Source organism: Moschus berezovskii, chromosome 4 (genome assembly GCF_049115385.1).
Source record: "Moschus berezovskii isolate FMDL1 chromosome 4, NW_MosBer_1.0, whole genome shotgun sequence".
Classification (NCBI taxonomy): Eukaryota; Metazoa; Chordata; class Mammalia; order Artiodactyla; family Moschidae; genus Moschus; species Moschus berezovskii.
In genome coordinates this window covers 34,498,093-34,515,050 of record NC_142463.1, presented here as the reverse complement: position 1 = coordinate 34,515,050, position 16,958 = coordinate 34,498,093, and the positions used below count along the sequence as shown (strand labels likewise).

The window sequence follows — 16,958 nt, the reverse complement described above, 5'->3', positions numbered from 1 at the left end:
CAGTCCACGGGGTCGCAAAGAGCTGGACACAACTGAGTGACTTCACTTTCACTATATGTAAAATAGGTAACAAACAAGGACCTACACTACAGCACAGGAAACTATACTCAATAATTTTGTACTAACCAATAAGGGAAAAGAGTCTGAAAAAGAATATATGTATATGTTCTGAATCACTTTGCTGTACATGTGAAACTAACATAACACTGTAAATCAACTGTACTTAATTTTTTTTAAAAAAGAGATTTTTATGTAGATAACAAGGAGTGATTGGTATGGAGTGTTCAGCATGATACCTGGAACAGAATTAGTGCCCAAGAAATGTTAGTTGCCATCATCATTATTATTACTGCTAATATTACTATTATTATTATTACTGCTATTATTACTATTACTAATAATAGTGGTAACTATTATTACTGTTGCTGCTGTTCTTGTTGTTTTTATTAATTTGACTACGGGAAAACCATCTCAGGCAATGTGAGCAACTTAGAGAAAAGGAAACAATACAACAGCTCTCAAGCCCTTGAGCTCCTTAAGTCTTCGAGAACAAGACAGGTCAGTATGTATTTTATGTCACCCTTTGCCCCAGACCATTGCTTCTCAAAATCTTACGTAGACAGAACCCTAACCAGAAAAGGACTGAATATTCCCCGTGAGGTACCTCCCTTACTGACTTTGACTTTTCAACATTCTATCTTAGAAATTCATTCTCCTCCATAATCTACTCATTTTTGTTACTGTCATCAGCACAATCGCCATAGGAATCACCGTGCTTACTCATTTCCAGGTACTGTTATGACATTTTGTATGCATTAACACATTTAATCCTCACAGCGACCCAATGCAGATACGTACAGTCATCATTCCCATTTTACAGATGATGAAACTCAAGCAAGAAGCCAAAAGTGATTTTTTCAAGATGACAAGCTAATAAATGCTGGAACTGCAATGTCAATCCAGGCAGTCCAGCTCTAGAATTCGTGTTCTCTGATGCGTTACTTCTCTAACATAAACATGCTTCCCTCCTTCAACGTCACACAGTGATGAGCTATGAGCAGATGTGTCATGCTTATCCCACGGCCACGTGGCCGTGCCCCACGTGAGAAGAAGGGCCTAAGACCCAAGAGTGTTATCCAGGTTTACTCTAGAAGCACAGCCTCAAGAAGGACAAATGCCCAGAGCACTCACATGGCTGAAGGGGCTCAAACAGATAATGTGGTGGCTGCCACTGCAAGATGATTAAAAATCCAACATTAAACCAAGCTGTACTTAGAGCAGACCTGTTTTAAAGTAGCTTTTCATCAGGGGATTATATTTTCTTCTCGACAATTTCCTTAATGGCAAGAAAGGCTCTATGTTGGAAGGACAAAGGAGACCCAAGGGCAAAGAGTAGAGGATTCTCACCAAGGCAAGGGCTCAGAGGGGGAGGGAGGAAGCAAATTAAACAGGCAGAAGAAAAGACATGTCTCCCTTTTATTCCTGTATCATGCTCTAGTGCTGCCCACCCCCTGCCTCCTCTCCCTGCCTTCTTCTCTGGGGGCACTAACAGCAGCCCAGAGCTCATGAAAGTTTAAACAGACTGATCAATACGGACAGAATGGTGAATTGTCCATCTGCAAATTACCAAGCCCATCATGAATATTTAAGGAACTAAACTAGGAACAGGGAGAAGACAGAACCCAGGTCTTTATTTTTCCCTTTAGAAAAAAAAAAAAGACAAAAACATCTCTATCGTTCCTGATTATTGGGATATAAAACCAGTCAAGAAGAACTGCTGCTACTGCTAAGTCACTTCAGTCGTGTCCGACTCTGTGCGACCCCATAGACGGCAGCCTACCAGGCTCCCCTGTCCCTGGGATTCTCCAGGAAAGAACACTAAAAGGGAACAATTCTCACCCAGCGTCACTTTTTCCCAAGTCAGCAAGCTGACTGCAAACAAAAGCCACTCAAGAAAAATGCCCACCTGCTACAACTCAGAGATGCACTGGTCTTGTCTGACTTTCTTCCTTTCTCAGAGCCCACCTTGCCTTTGCATAAGTTGCTCCCTCTGAACAAAAGAGGTTCCCTTCACTTGTCCACCTGGAAGGCAGGACAGTTCAGTGACTCAGTGCAGCAGTGGAATCAGACTGCTTAGGTTCCAGCCCTGCCTTTCCTACTTACTAACTGCATGAGCATGGGTAAGTTATCTAATGTTTCTGTGTCTCTGTTTCTGCCTCAATGAAATGAGGGTGTTAACAGCACTGCCTCTATACAGTCATTGCAAGGATTCCCCTCTACGATGCAGGTTAACCTGTTTTACACAGAACGGGGCACACCTGAAGGCACAGCAGAGGTGAGCTATGGTTATCAGCGACATCTTCACATCCAGTCACACCCAACCGAATCCTCTGACGGCATGCTCCGAGTCCTCCACCATCTACCCTGCCCCTCTGGGCTGGCCCCATCCTCAGCTCCAGCCACAGTCACTTTGTTCCCACACCTCTCATGTCACATCCCTGCTGACTGTTGGTCTCTGTCACAGACCCTGAGCTCCCAAAAGGCAAATCCAGTGTCTGAAGTTACCCTTACGTTGTCCCTGGCACCAGATGGACACACAAGAGACACTCAGCAGAGGGGTGGGGGGAAGGAAGCGTGTGCAAGGATAGAATGCCAGAGTCAGCGCCACACCTTTGAGGCAACGCAGCACGCGGCCCAGATGTCCTCAGACGACTGCTCATGGTGGTTGAACTGAGGTCCCCACTGATTGATGGGCTGGTCTGCGAAAGCCAAGAGGGTGCCCCTCTGGTCCACAAGGGCTGCTCGGACACTGCCGGTCCCCACGTCCACGCCCACGTAGTAGCTCCTGGGTTCCTCATCTCCACCGAGCATTGCTATCCCTCCACCTGTGGGGTCAAGGGCAAAACCATGTCAAGACCAAGCGGGTCTGCAAAGTCCAGCACGGGCCATCTTGAAAGTGGAAAGGAAGGCGCACAGCTGACAAACTGGATGAATATTCGTTAATCCAAGAAAGATGCTCACTGCTGCCAGTGTGTGAGCAGGCACTGAGGTAGGCGGCGGGTGAAAAGGCAGGTGTGGCCTCAGACACGGAGTTTCTGTTCTCCAGAGGGAGTCAGATGATGAGCATTTACAAGCTTCACCATTATTCAAGCAAAGTCATGATACTGGATGAAAAGTGCAATGAGGATAAACAAAGGGTTGCAGAACTGAGAATCTGGAAGCAACAGGTATGCATTTTTTTCCTCACTGAATTTGAATCTAAAGGACAATGGCCATGGTGCTAAAAAGGAACTCATCTACCCGGTCAGCCATTCATTCAAAAAACTTATCTACTGAGCACCCATCACGTGCCAATAAGCACTTTAAACAGTACATGAGTGAGTGAGTGAATTCGCTCAGTCCTATCCGACTCTTTGCGACCCCATGGACTGTAGCCTACCAGGCTCCTCTGTCCATGGGATTCTCCAGGCAAGAGTACTGGAGTGGGTTGCCATTGCCTTCTCCAGGGGATCTTCCCGACCCAGGGATTGAACCTGGGTCTCCTGCATTGTAGGCAGATGCTTTACCGTCTGAGCCACCAGGGAAGTCATAGAGGCCCTCTACTCACTGTGATGCTACAAGGTGAGACTATTTTTATTTCAATTTTATTAAGGTATAATTGACATACAGAACTGTTTAAGTTCCAGGTACACAGCATAATGATAATGGCTTACATATCTTAAGAAATGATTATCACAATACATCTAGTAAATATCTATCATCTCATACAGATTGAAAAGTAAAGAAACAGAAAAATATTTATGTCATGAGGTCTCGTAGGATCTACTCTCTTAACTTTCATATACAAATACAGCAGGTTAATTATATTTATCTCATTGTACATTATATTCCTAGTATTCATTTATAACTGGAAGTTTGTACCTTTTGCCTGCTTTCATCCAATTCCCCCCTCACGCTGATGGTGAGTGTCTATTTTATAGGTGATTATGATGAGACTCCAAGGAATATGTAAATTTTCTCTTAACGCTACGAACAGTAAATACAAGTTGCAATAATCATGCACATTATACAGATGGGCAAAAAGGTTTCGGAAATTCAGAGATGAGGCAGCACGACTGAAGAGCAGCCTGAACCCACAATCCCACATCTGGACGTTCTCTTTTTCTTCCTAACAGCTCACAGCACAGATTTGGAGAAGAGGCAAATACACTGCAGCCATGCTGTGAACTGACGGACTGGGAAGGAGCCTCGAGGGAGACAGGATCAGGAATTTGTTAGACAATCTGTTTTCTTTACAGACCCCTTGCGAGGTACAAGGAAACCTGACCAGCGAACACTCAAGGAATTCCTTGGCCTTCACCGCCGCTCTGGGTCCCTTTAAGATTAGCCCCCACGACGCAGACATCTCACAGAGGCTTTCATTTTCCAGACTAGCATTTTAAAGAATAAGAACAAGCCCCCAAGACATTTATGCTGGAGAACGTGCTACAGCCCCCTAGGTGAGCTCAGGTTGGCCTCAGCGCCCAGGGTCTAATTTCAACCACGGCAGTGTTCTGTATCCCTTCACTTCAAAGAGGTCATGTTTCCTCAGCAAGATCATACTTCGGGATTCGAAAACAAAGTCAGCCAGCAGGTGTTCCGTTAAGGTTTCCTGGGTATTTATTCCAGTTAAAAATGGCTTCGTTAAACATGATGGCTTCTGACTTGCTCACGATGATCCCCCAACAGCATGTGGCCCCTATGGTTCACGGGCAGCTGGAGAGGCGAAGGTGGAAGCTGGCGTAGGAACAAGGGCTACCCTCCTCTGAGCTTCAGAGAACAACTCCCAGCCTCCAGCCTAACTGCTTTCTCATCTCCTTGCCCACAGGATCAGTGGCACCAGTTTTCAAATCATGCATTCCTTCAAACATCCAACAGGGACATTTCCTTCAAGCCATTACTTGAAGGAAACTGAAATAGATCAAAGCACAGCAGCGCTGTGTCAAGCAAAGATCATCCTTGCCTGGCCCTCGACCCTCCCCCGACAGTGGCTCTGCCAAGTTCTTCCCAAGGACTGAAAACCATTGGCTGCGGCCCTCAGCACAGCATCCCAGGCCCTCCGGGAGCTGCCTTCTGCCTCCCATCCAGCCACATCCACCACAGTCCTGCCTGATGCACTGAACCTCAGAGGCTCCCAGGTGCACCACAACAGGACTGTCTCCACTCATACTTCTCTTTCCTTCCAACTTCCTTTCTCTCTCGTGTGCCTCAGTTCAGTTCAGACGCTCAGTCGTGTCTGAATCTTTGCAACCCCATGGACTGCAGTATGACAGGCCTCCCTGTCCATCACCAACTCACGGAGTTTACTCAAACTCACGTCCACAGAGTCGGTGATGCCATCCAGCCATCTCATTCTCTGTTGTCTCCTTCTCCTCCTGCCCTCAATCTTTCCCAGCATCAGGGTCTTTTCCAATGAGTCAGTGCTTTGCATCAGATGGCCAAAGTATTGGAGTTTCAGCTTCAGCATCAGTCCTTCCAATGAATATTCAGGACTAATTTCCCCTAGGATGGACTGGTTGGATCTCCTTGCAGTCCAAGGGACTCTTAGAAGTCTTCTCCAACACCACAGTTCAAAAGCATCCATTCTTCGGCGATCAGCTTTCTTTGTAGTCCAACTCTCATATCCATACATGACTACTGGAAAAATCATAGCTTTGACTAGAAGGAACATTGGTGGCAAAGCAATGTCTCTGCTTTTTAATATGCTGTCTACTGACTTTCATGTTAAGATCTTGCTCAACCAACACTTTTTTTTTTTAATTTGTTTAGCTGCTCTGGGTCTTAGCTATGGCACGTAGGATCTTTGCTGCCATGTGCGGGATCTTCACTGAGGCATGTGGGATATAGTTCCCAGACCAGAGATCAGACCTGGGCTCCTTCCCCTGGAAGCACAGAGTCTTAATCACTGCACCACCAGAGAATCCCAACCATCACCTCTTGCCTCTCTCCATGCCCCAGTGCCACCAGAGTACTGTGTCCCTTCTTTCTTTTAAACTTTTTAAAAATCACTCTGACCAAAATTTTCGCTTCTGTGTTCACCTCCCTCACTGTCCTGAACCTGAAGAAAGGAACTGATTGATTTCTATATCCTCAGCTCCTACAGTACCTGTATCCCCAAACCAGTACACTGTCTGGTACATAACAGTTCTCAGTAAGTGCTTATGGAATGAACACCTAAATCAGTGAATCAACAAAAAAATAAGGATGAACAGGTTCATGCTTTAATACTTCAGATTTCTAGGTTTGTATTTATCTGCACTAGTGTTTTGCCTTGATCCTAATATCTGTATGCTTCATTCATCCAATTAATAAATATTTACTGGATGCTTACAACCACATTTTATTAATTCTAAGATACTCGTTTCTTTTCACATTTAGCTTCTCTGAAATCAGTGACTCTTGAAAACCAATGGCATCTTATAATTAATCCGTTCCGTTCCATCGCTCAGTCATGTCCGACTCTTTGCGACCCCAGGGACTGTAGCCTACCAGGCTTCTCCATCCATGGGATTCTCCAGGCAAGAATACTGGAGTGGGTTACCGTTTCCTTCTCCAGGGGATCTTCCCGACCCAGGGATCGAACCCGGGTCTTCCGCATTGGAGGCAGACGCTTTAACCTCTGAGCCACCAGGGAAGCCCTATAGTTAATCAGGATGTATTAATTCTTAGTGATGTATGAAATAATGAGGCATGTTGCAATCAGTGACTGATATTAGAAGAAATGCAGATTGTGCCAGGCACCAGTCACCCTGCTAGGAACTGAGGATACAGTGAAGGGCAAAACAGGGCAGTGCTGTGGCTTATATCTTCCTAGATTTCTTTATCTGCAGAGGAGGAAGACTGACTAGGCTAGCCGCTCGACCGCCCCCAAATGACCATGCGCCTCCACTGAACTCAGGACTCCCTCTCTCGGTGTCCCACAGTCATCACTTGGAAGGACCCAAGGACGCTGCTATCCAACACTGATCCTGGCAAGTCAACAACTCTGTCCTTGACTAGAGCTCTTCAAAACTATTCTAAACACTGCAGGGAGAAACAAGCGGAAAAAAATAGGAAAGAAAGAGTCTATGCAAACATTCTGGCTTACACAGACCTGGCCAGCCACCCACGCTTCTCTATTCCTCCCACAGCCAGTGACAAAAGAGGCCCCCAGGGGGCTGGCCCGGCTCCTCAGGCCTGGTTCCCTCACTTGAGACTGTCTTCTTCTGCATGGAATATCTCATCTCACCACCCATCACCCAGACATCCTGATTTATTCCCAGTAAAATCCAACGAGGCAGATTTCCACTCTGTAGCTGACTCAGGGCCTACCCTGGCTCTGGGTTTTGGACCTATTTCTTGGCTAAAGAGGAAAGAACCCATCTTTCCGGAGAACCCTCCCCCACCACTCTGACTTGTATGGAGACTGGAGCTTTGCAATTAGAGAGTTAACTCCGGTGCTGCCTGGACCACAGCGGTACCCCTAGTGCCAGCCCAGTGTCTGGCACATGGCACAAACTCATCAAGTCCCTGAGACTCAGAGCATACTCTTAAAACCAACCTTTAGGGAAATAATAAAAGGTAAAAATTTACTGTGCATCTGATGCTTTACTAAGCAGCTTCCTTATTTTTTTTTTAATTGGAGGCTAATTATTTTACAATATTATATTGGTTGGTTTTGCCATAAATTGACATGAATCCGCCCTGGGTGTACATGAGTTCCCTCTCCCGAACCCCCCTCCCACCTCCCTCCTCCCCTTATCCTCCCTCTGGCTCATCCCCGCATACCAGCCCCGAGCATCCTGTAACATGCATCGACCCTGAACTGGTGATTTGTTTCACATATGATAATATACATGTTTCAATGCCATATTTTTAAATCCACTTTTTGTCCTGATATCAACGCTTGAAGAGAATTACTAGGACCATTCTCATGTTACTGATGAGGAAAACCAAGTCCTAGACTAGTCAAGTAACTTGCTCCCGTATGTCATATAAATAGCAAGTGATAGAGGTGAGAGCCATCTCAATCCCTCTGGCTGCCAAATCCATAACCGTTCTCAGAACACCATGCTAACAGGTTCATGAACGCTAAATTGCTTCAGTTGTGTCCGACTCTTTGCGACCCCATGGACTGTATGTAGCCCATCAGGCTCCTCTGTCCACAGGGACTCTCCAGGCGAGAATACTAGAGTGGGTTGCCATGCCCTCCTCCAGGAGATCTTCCCAACTCGGGACAGAATCCCCCTCTCTTATGTCTCCTGCATTGGCAGGAGGGTTCTTTACCACTAGTGCCACCTAGGAAGCCCCATGCTGCAGGATACCCTCCACTGAGTTAATGTATGTTTGCCAAGGACTCTGCCTACTCTGTACGTTGTTCTTGTTGTTTAGTCGCTAAGTTGTATCTGACTATTTTGTGACCCTGTGAAATGTAGCCCACCAGGCTCCTCTGTTCATGACAAGAATACTGCAGTGGATTTCCTTCTCCAGGGGATTTTCCTGACCTAGGGCTCAAAGCCATGTGCCTACTCTGTCTACAAGTGGCTTACTCAGAACTCAGGCTGCCTACCTTCAGAGATTGTCCCTTCCCCAGTACCAGGTGGCCTCTCTCTGGTACAACTATCCATTTCTAGACTGTATGACTGAGACATCAGTCCAAAAGAGAGTCAAACCCACGGGAACAAGGGCATCATACCTTCTCTGCACTGTTCACACACACACCCCAGTTCATGTTTTTGTAAGAAATAGATCCTAATTAAATATTTCAGGTTCACTACGTTTCCTATTACTATAGTTTTAAGTGATCTCTTTATGATTGTTTCCACACCTGGATCTTGAAAAGTTCAAGCTGTAGGGCAGCTTCCCTGAAACTTGACCCTGTGAGTTATAAAAACTCTGCCAGAGGATTTTCTGCACTCAGGTTCCTCGTCTCCCCTCTGTGCCCTTTGTCCCTGGGTCATAAGTACTCTCTGATGTGTCGTAGATTCCAAACTATATTCCAGTTCCTCTTGGCCTCAGAGAATAAAGTAACTGCAAAATGGAAAACATTATTCCCTTTTATAATTTGCTTTAAAAAAAAAAAAAAAGGATTAGGATCCTCCTGCACGCTTGGCACTTTCATACATTTGTTCATCTCTTCCAACTGAAATGCATTCAAGCTGGGAAACCTACCACCATTTTATACCTTGTTGGGAAAGGAAAATTTGCCCCAAGTCACACAAAGACTAAACAGCAGCAGCATCTGCATTTGAACCCTGGCCTCTTAAGGCAACTTTAGTGCTCTTTCCAACCTAAAAGTGAAAACCGAATCCTTCAACAACAGTATCAACAACAAAGGCAGCAACAGTTGGCACTTATGAAGCTCTGCTCTGCAAACCACCCACCTGATTTTGTGATTTCACTTGTAACAATCCTGTGAGGTTGCCACCACGAGCTCATTTTCCAGTTAAAGAGACTGAGGTTCTCAGCAATAAAGCAGTTTAAGGTCACAGAGCACAACACCAGAGGAGCTGGTTTTTGTCCAGGTCACAATAGTGTGGCTTTAAAGTCCAATAGATGAATGCTGAGAGTCAGAAAGTTGATCCCACTTCATTCATCTGAGGCAGAGATAAATTCTCTAAAAAGAAAGACAACTAATAAGGAATACGGGGCATCCGACTCTTTGCGACCTCATGGACTGTAGCCCACCAGGTTGCTTTGTCCATGGGGATAATCCAGGCAAGAATACTGGAGTGCGTGGCCATGCCCTCCTCCAGAGGATCTTCTCAACCCAGGGATCAAACCCAGGTCTTCTGCATTGCAGGCGGATTCTTTACCATCGGAGCCACCAGGGAAGCCCATTAAAAAAGAAACACAACTAATAGAGAAAATGGGGTGGCTGGTCAGACAAGAGAATTAAGAGCATAGACTGTGGAGGCCAAGAGAAAGAAAAGCTACAGGGAGAAATTCAAGCTGGCTGCACACATGTCCCAGGCCTTACCTAACTCCTAAGTCTACAAGAGGCTCCAAAGGGCAGAACAGCTTCCCAGCACGGACTGAACTGGTTTTTAGCCTCTGTTCATGATCAAAAGGCTGCTCTTATGATAAATATTTATGTGGTGCATTAAATAATAGCCTGTACAAACATTATTAGAAATGTGCCACAGGAAACCACAGGCTTCACGGCTGATTCCTCAACAAACGTGAAAGCTGCTCAAAGGCAGTGTGAGAGAAGGAGACGGTGTCAGGGACGTGGAGGCTGTTCTCTGCATAACTGTCCCAAAAATTCTCAAAAGGGGTCATGCGACACATTACCGTGCTGAAAACCACTCTGTGGGGCTGTTCTCTTATATTTGCTTCCTTCTTTTCCCCTAAATGACTAAAGAGCAGAACACTGTTCCCTAAGACTGCAACCCTCCAGAGTGGATAAGCTTACCTGCAGTCCTACTGAGTGGGCCACTCCCCCAGGACCAACTTGTGGACAGTGTCTACAGATACAGCGTCCCAGGGACCTGGGAGTGAGCTTAATATCCTCTCATGACTTTGATCTTTGGTCTTGGCTGGGAGTTCAGGTACACGAGTCACACAATTTTTTTTTTTAGTTATAATATAATCAGGGGGTTGGGAGATTTGGGAAGAAAAAGATAAGCAATGAGTATGCGGCTCCACTTTAGTCTCCTTAAAAGAAAGAATTAAATACCACTTTGAGCAATTCTCCCATGCTCTAAAATGGAGAGAAAATTTGGCATGGGAAGGAAAGAGCTAATCTGGCAATAATACCTGGTTCTCCATCGGCTTTACCAAAAATATACATGGGAGAACAAGTACAGCTTCTTGACAGGTACTTCTCCTCTTAAAGTGAAAGGCTGTCTCCCGCAGCTCCAATCTTGCTGTATTCTTTGAACGATTAACTAAGATTGTATAACCAGAGTGCCCAGCACAGTGCCTGGTATTAATATATGGTATGCTCAGTAACAGCCTCCCTAGTGGCTCAGATGGTAAAGAATCTGCCTACAATATGGGAGACCCAGCTTCAATCTCTGGGTTGGGAAGATCCCCTGGAGAAGGGAATGGCCACCCACTCCAGTATTCTTGCCTGGAGAATTCCATGGACAGAGGAGCTTGGCAGGCTACAGTCATAGGGTCACAAAGAGTCAGACATGACTGAGCGGCACACACACACACGCTCAGTAAACAGCAGCAATTATTAGGACTATTAAGATATGCCAACCTTCTCTTTCATGACCAAATCATCCCTGAACATCTGCAGGGATGTTTAGTACACATGATCTATACCTAGGTATTCACACCATGTCTAACAGCTCAAATTCCAGTAAACAAATGTAAAGTGCTTTCTCTAGGTCAGGACACTAGGAATAGGAAGCTGGAAAATATATCATTTCTGATTTTAAAGAGTTGACAATTTAGTGAAAGGATCTTATTTTTGAAAGTCAAACAGTGATGCCTCAAGTTGTGCCTAGTTTATGTACTTGAAGGGCAACTAATGCCCCTGGTAATTTTGCACATGGCAGTGAGGGGGCTCCATTTGCCAGTGGAATCTCGGCTGTACTCTTGAAGGCAAGCATCTTCTTCCAACTCCACCTTCCTTGGCAGAATACGGAGATGTAAGTTGATAAAAGAAGTACCAGTTTACTGTTTTCATCAGTCGTCCAAGCATTAGATCAGAAGCCCAGTATTTTTCAAGACGTTGAGGATCTTCACGTTTTGGACTGAGCCCATCTTTAAAGACAAATTCGAGGTGACTGGACGAGGGGTGTGGAATTAAATCACACAGAAGAAAAGCTGGCTGTCGTCTTAGATTCAAAGTTGGATTCCAACAGGTAGAAAAGGCAAACTTAACAAAGCATCCTGCGTGCCTCACAATGTGGTGGCCACAAGGATCAACAGTGAGGCAGTCCTGGGCAGTGGCCAAAACCCACCACCCTCCCAAGAGCCACACAGGCAATGCTCAACAGCTGACGCAGAGAAAATACAAAACCCAGCCATGCTGAGGCCAAATGCACGGTACAGGTCCTAACGAAATCATGGGTGGAAAATCTGATGCATCAAATGACATCCCCAAACTCCCAAGACAAACATCGCCCGAGAGCAAATTAAACTCTGGATCTCCCATGTCCTCTGCTATAAAACCTCACTTACATTCCCTTCTCTTCAAACCTTATGATCCAATAAAGCAGCTCCTTACTTGTTAAAATGCCTTCCAAGCCCTTTAAAATGCCCTTCCAAGCTATTCTCTCTGCAGAGAAAGGGAGAGGGGGAACCCACATTTATGACACCCACCCTTTCCCCACTTACAGGGGGATGACCCTGAAGTCCCGAGAGGAACAAACTCCAGTGGATGGTCACAAAGCTGGAACATGAAAGAGGCTGTATTCAAAATTCAGGTTTGTCGAGGCCAGAACAGGACTCTTATCCATCCCTGAACTGAATTGACTTTTCCCACCTCCCAACCAAATTGCTTTCATCCTTAGCATACTCAGAACACAATTCCAAGTCAGTTCATCCTGTGAAAACTTCTCAGACACTCAACCATCAGAAACACCCGCTCCGTGCTCTGATTAATGACAACCCTATGTCACTATACAGGCTACTATGAGAAGCACTGGATATTGAGAATGTTCTGCCCTCTACTTCCTTCTGCCTACAGGGAAGCATGCCGTGTGTCCTGCAGTAACAGGGGAATTCCTGGGCTGTGAGGGAGGAGGAAATTATTAATGTATAAAAACAGTCGAATACCTTTTAAAATAAAAAGCCTCTAAAAACTCTCCAGGGAGAAGCACGGTCAGCAAGCCTCTCTTCTGTATGAAGCACTGCACCCCTTCCCAGGGCATCCTTCCTCCTTGACCTGCAGCCCACTTCCGCATACTCAGGCATGGAGGAGAGAAGTACTGGGTATAGCAACAAAATCCAATCCCTGCACCATCTCGCAAAACTCTGCCCTCAAAGACAGTGCCCAGCCTGAGGATGGCTGGTCTCTGGTCTACTCTTTTGGCTTTTTTTTTTTCCTTTTTAAAGAAATTCTATTAATTTTTTTCTATTATTTTACTAATATAAACATTTTTATATTATTATTAATATATAGTATACACATTATATATTATTATATAGTATATATATTATTAATATATAGTCATTTATTTTTACTTACTGCTAACAATTACTGACCATTTTTTAATTGAAGGATAACTGCTTTGCAATGTTGTGTTAGTTTTTGCTGTAAAACAACATGAATTAGCTAGAAGTATACATGTGTTCCCTACCTTTTGGGCCACCCTACCACCCCCCACACACACCCTATTTATGAAGAATGGCTAGGTGGCTTCAAGGCCCCAGGTGAAAGGCCTAAAGAATGAGTTATTGCAAGATCACTGAACAGTGTGCCTTTCCAGAAACAGGCCCTGTTAAAATTATCACGAGCTGCAGTGTAAGCTTCAGCACCAACAATGCGGCTCCTGCCCAAAGTGAAGGCCAAGTTCTTTATCTGGTCCACAAGGAACTCAAAGATCCTGCTACTGCCCGAACCACTAACCCTACTTCCCAACCTCATCTCTGATCACAACTCCTAATATGCCAGCCTTACAACATAATTAGCAATCCCTCAAATGAAAGTTTGCTGCCTTTGTTCATGTGATGCAAAAAATACAAATTTGCAGTTCATAGAAAAAGATATTCAATCCATACATTGACCCTTTAACCTCACAAAAAACGGAGGGAAACGCAAATCAAAACAACACTGAGATACAATTTTATACCTTAAAAAATGGGCAGAAAATGAAAACGCAGATAATATCCATTTTGGGCAAGAGCTTGGGGACATAAGCAGTTTCAGATACTTTTAGGAGAATAACTGGTTCATCCTCCTTTAGGACAATTTGGCAATATCTATCTGTTTTCCAAATCTACCCCTTTTCCCAAGAGCTGTAACTTCTAAAAATTTACCTTCTAAGAACTGAAGATTGGCTCATCTAAAAGATATATACAAAAATGCACATTTCAGCTTTTTTTTTAAAGGCAAGGGCACACTCACAAAAACCCTGGAAACAAATTCAATATTCATTTATAGTGCCTGCATGCTAAGTCGCTTTAGTCATGTCTGACTCTTTGCAACCTCATGGACTGTAGCCCGCCAGGCTCCACTATCCAAGGGATTCTCCAAGCAAGAATACTGGAGTGTGTTGTCATGCCCTCCTCCAGGGGATCTTCCCAACCCAGGGATCAAACCTACATCTCCTGCAGCTCCTGCATTGCAGATGGATTCTTTACCGCTGAACCACTAGGGAAGCCCCATTCATTTATAGGGGACTTGCTAAAACTGATAAAGAAGCAGTTGTTAAAAATGAGACATAGCTAAAGAAAATTGCTAATTATACGTTATTGAGTAAAAGAGCAAATTCTTAGACACTACAATATGACTGCATTTGTAAGAACTCTGTAAAGAGCAAAGCACATAAGTGGTTCTCAAACTGTGATCTTCAGAGAAGCAGCATCAGCACCACTAAGCAATGTGTTAGAAATGCAAACTCTCAGGCTCCAGCCCAGATCTACTAATTCAGAAACTCTAGGGAGTATGGTTCACAGTCTGTGCTGTTAAAACCCTTCAGGCTACCCTGAGTGCTGCTGCTGCTGCTAAGTCACTTCAGTTGTGTCCGACTGTGCGACCCCATAGACGGCAGCCCACCAGGCTCCCCTGTCCCTGGGATTCTCCAGGCAAGAACACCGGAGTGGGTTGCCATTTCCTTTTCCAATATATGAAAGTGAAAAGTGAAAGAGAAGTCGCTCAGTCATGTCCGACTCTTCGCGACCCCATGGACTGCAGCCTACCAGGCTCCTCCGCCCATGGGATTTTCCAGGCAAGAGTACTGGAGTGGGGTGCCACTGCTTCTCCGAAACTGTGTAAGGACCTAACATACAAAACTTCAGGAAGAATATGCAAAAGCCTGCTTCCTGCAGTGACATCTAGAGAAAGAGGTACAGTGGAAGCATGGAGGGCAATGTTTAACCTCCCCTTTCTGTGCTGTTTGAATTGTCACAATAGGCAGCTACTATTGCAATAATAAGAAAGATTCTTGTACTGAGTTGAAATCTACTTTATGTGGCTTCCACCCTGTAGTCCACATTTTTATCCCATGGGATCATCCAAACCACCTAACCTCTTTTAAGTGAGCTAGCCCTTGGATATGCAGCCCTTAGATACGCAGATGACACCACCCTTATGTTAGAAAGTGAAGAAGACTAAAGAGCCTCTTGATGAAAGTAAAAGAGGAGAGTAAAACAGCTGGCTTAAAACTCAGCGTTCAGAAAACTAAGATCATGTCATCTAGTCTCATCACTTCATGGCAAATAGATGGGCAAACAATGGAAACAGTGACAGATTTCATTTGGGGGGGGGGGCTCCAAAATCACTGCAGATTGTGACTATAGCCATGAAATTAAAAGACACTTGGTCCTTGAAAGAAAAGCTGTGACCAACCTAGATAGCATATTAAAAAGCAGAGCCATTACTTTGCCAACAAAGTTCCATCTAGTCAAAGCTATGGTTTTTCCAGTAGTCATGTATAGATGTGAGAGCTGGACTATAAAGCAAGCTGAGCCCTGAAGAACTGATGCTTTTGAACTGCAGTGTTGGAGAAGACTCCTGAGAGTCACTTGGACTGCAAGGAGATCCAGCCAGTCCATCCTAAAGGAAACTAGTCCTGAATATTCATTGGAAGGACTGATGCTGAAGCTGAAACTCCAATCCTTTGGCCATCGGATGTGAAGAGTTGACTAACTGAAAAGACCCTGATGCTGGGAAAGATTGAAAATGGGAGGAGAAGAGGATGACAGAGGATGAGATGGTTGGATGGCATCACCGACTCAATAGACATGAGCTTGAGTAAACTCTGTGAGTTGGTGATGGACAGGGAGGCCTGGCATGCTGCAGTCGATGGGGTCGCAAAGAGTCAGACACGACTGAGTGACTGAACTGAACTGAGCCCTTCAAATGTTTTAAAATGATTCTCATGACCTCCTCAAGGAAGGAGCTTTCTTTCCTCTTTGTTATATACTTTTAGTTTTGACAACTGCTCCTCCATGCCAAAGCTTTTCCTAAAATCAAGAGAAAGAAAGGATATGGTGTGTGCTTAGTACATTTAAAAAGAATAATCTTCAGAGTCCAATGTTCCCACGTGACTCTGTGTGGAGATGAGGGAAGCTGGGCTAACAGCAACCTGTGAGCACACAGTAGGTCTTCTTTATCTCCCTGGAGGCTCCCCAGATGGAACACATGCTGGGACAAATCACTGGCCCATCCAGCCCAAAACCCCATCTCACACACTAACAAGGGAACTATCTGCAGAAGAGAAAAGGCAAGGGGAGTTGGGGTATCTTTGCAAAGTGCCTTTGAAGGTGAGCTTTGAGGTAGCCTCCTCAAGTACCCGTCTTCCTTTAAGGTCCCTAGAATTTGGTGTTATCTATGGAGAGTGAAAAGGTTGGCTTGAAGCTCAACATTCAGAAAACAAATATCATGGCATCTGTCCCATCACTTCATGGGAAATAGATGGAAAAACAGTGGAAACAGTGTCAGACTTTATTTTTTGGGGCTCCAAAATCACTGCAGATGCTGATTGCAGCCATGAAATTAAAAGACGCTTACTCCTTGGAAGGAAAGTTATGACCAACCTTGATAATATATTAAAAAGCAGAGACATTACTTTGCCAACAAAGGTCCGTTTAGTCAAGGCTATGGTTTTTCCCGTGGTCATGTATGGATGTGAGAGTTAGACGGTGAAGAAAGCTGATCGCCAAAGAATTGATGCTTTTGAACTGTGGTGCTGGAGAAGACTCTTGAGAGTCCCTTGGACTGCAAGGAGATCCAACCAGTCCATTCTAAGGGAGATCGATCCTGGGTGTTCATTGGAAGGAATGATGCTAAAGCTGAGACTGCAATACTTTGGCCACCT

At 44.9% G+C, this 16,958-nt stretch overlaps 1 protein-coding gene across 11 annotated transcripts in view; it reads right to left on the bottom strand.

Moving 5' to 3' along the window:
* Positions 1 to 16,958, bottom strand: part of FGGY (FGGY carbohydrate kinase domain containing) — a 516,773-nt gene that overhangs the window by 483,172 nt on the left and 16,643 nt on the right. For 10 of the 11 annotated variants that reach the window (XR_016037181.1, XM_088835336.1, XM_088835337.1 and 7 more), the window contains exon 2: positions 2,671 to 2,885. The exons of the other annotated variant lie outside the window; for it this stretch is intronic. Coding sequence is in view for 9 of the 10 variants with exons in the window: in XM_088835336.1 (XP_088691462.1) it covers positions 2,671 to 2,871 (201 nt within the window). In the remaining variant the exon portion in view is untranslated. The remainder of the gene's footprint in view (positions 1 to 2,670; positions 2,886 to 16,958) is intronic. 11 annotated transcript variants of the gene reach the window in all.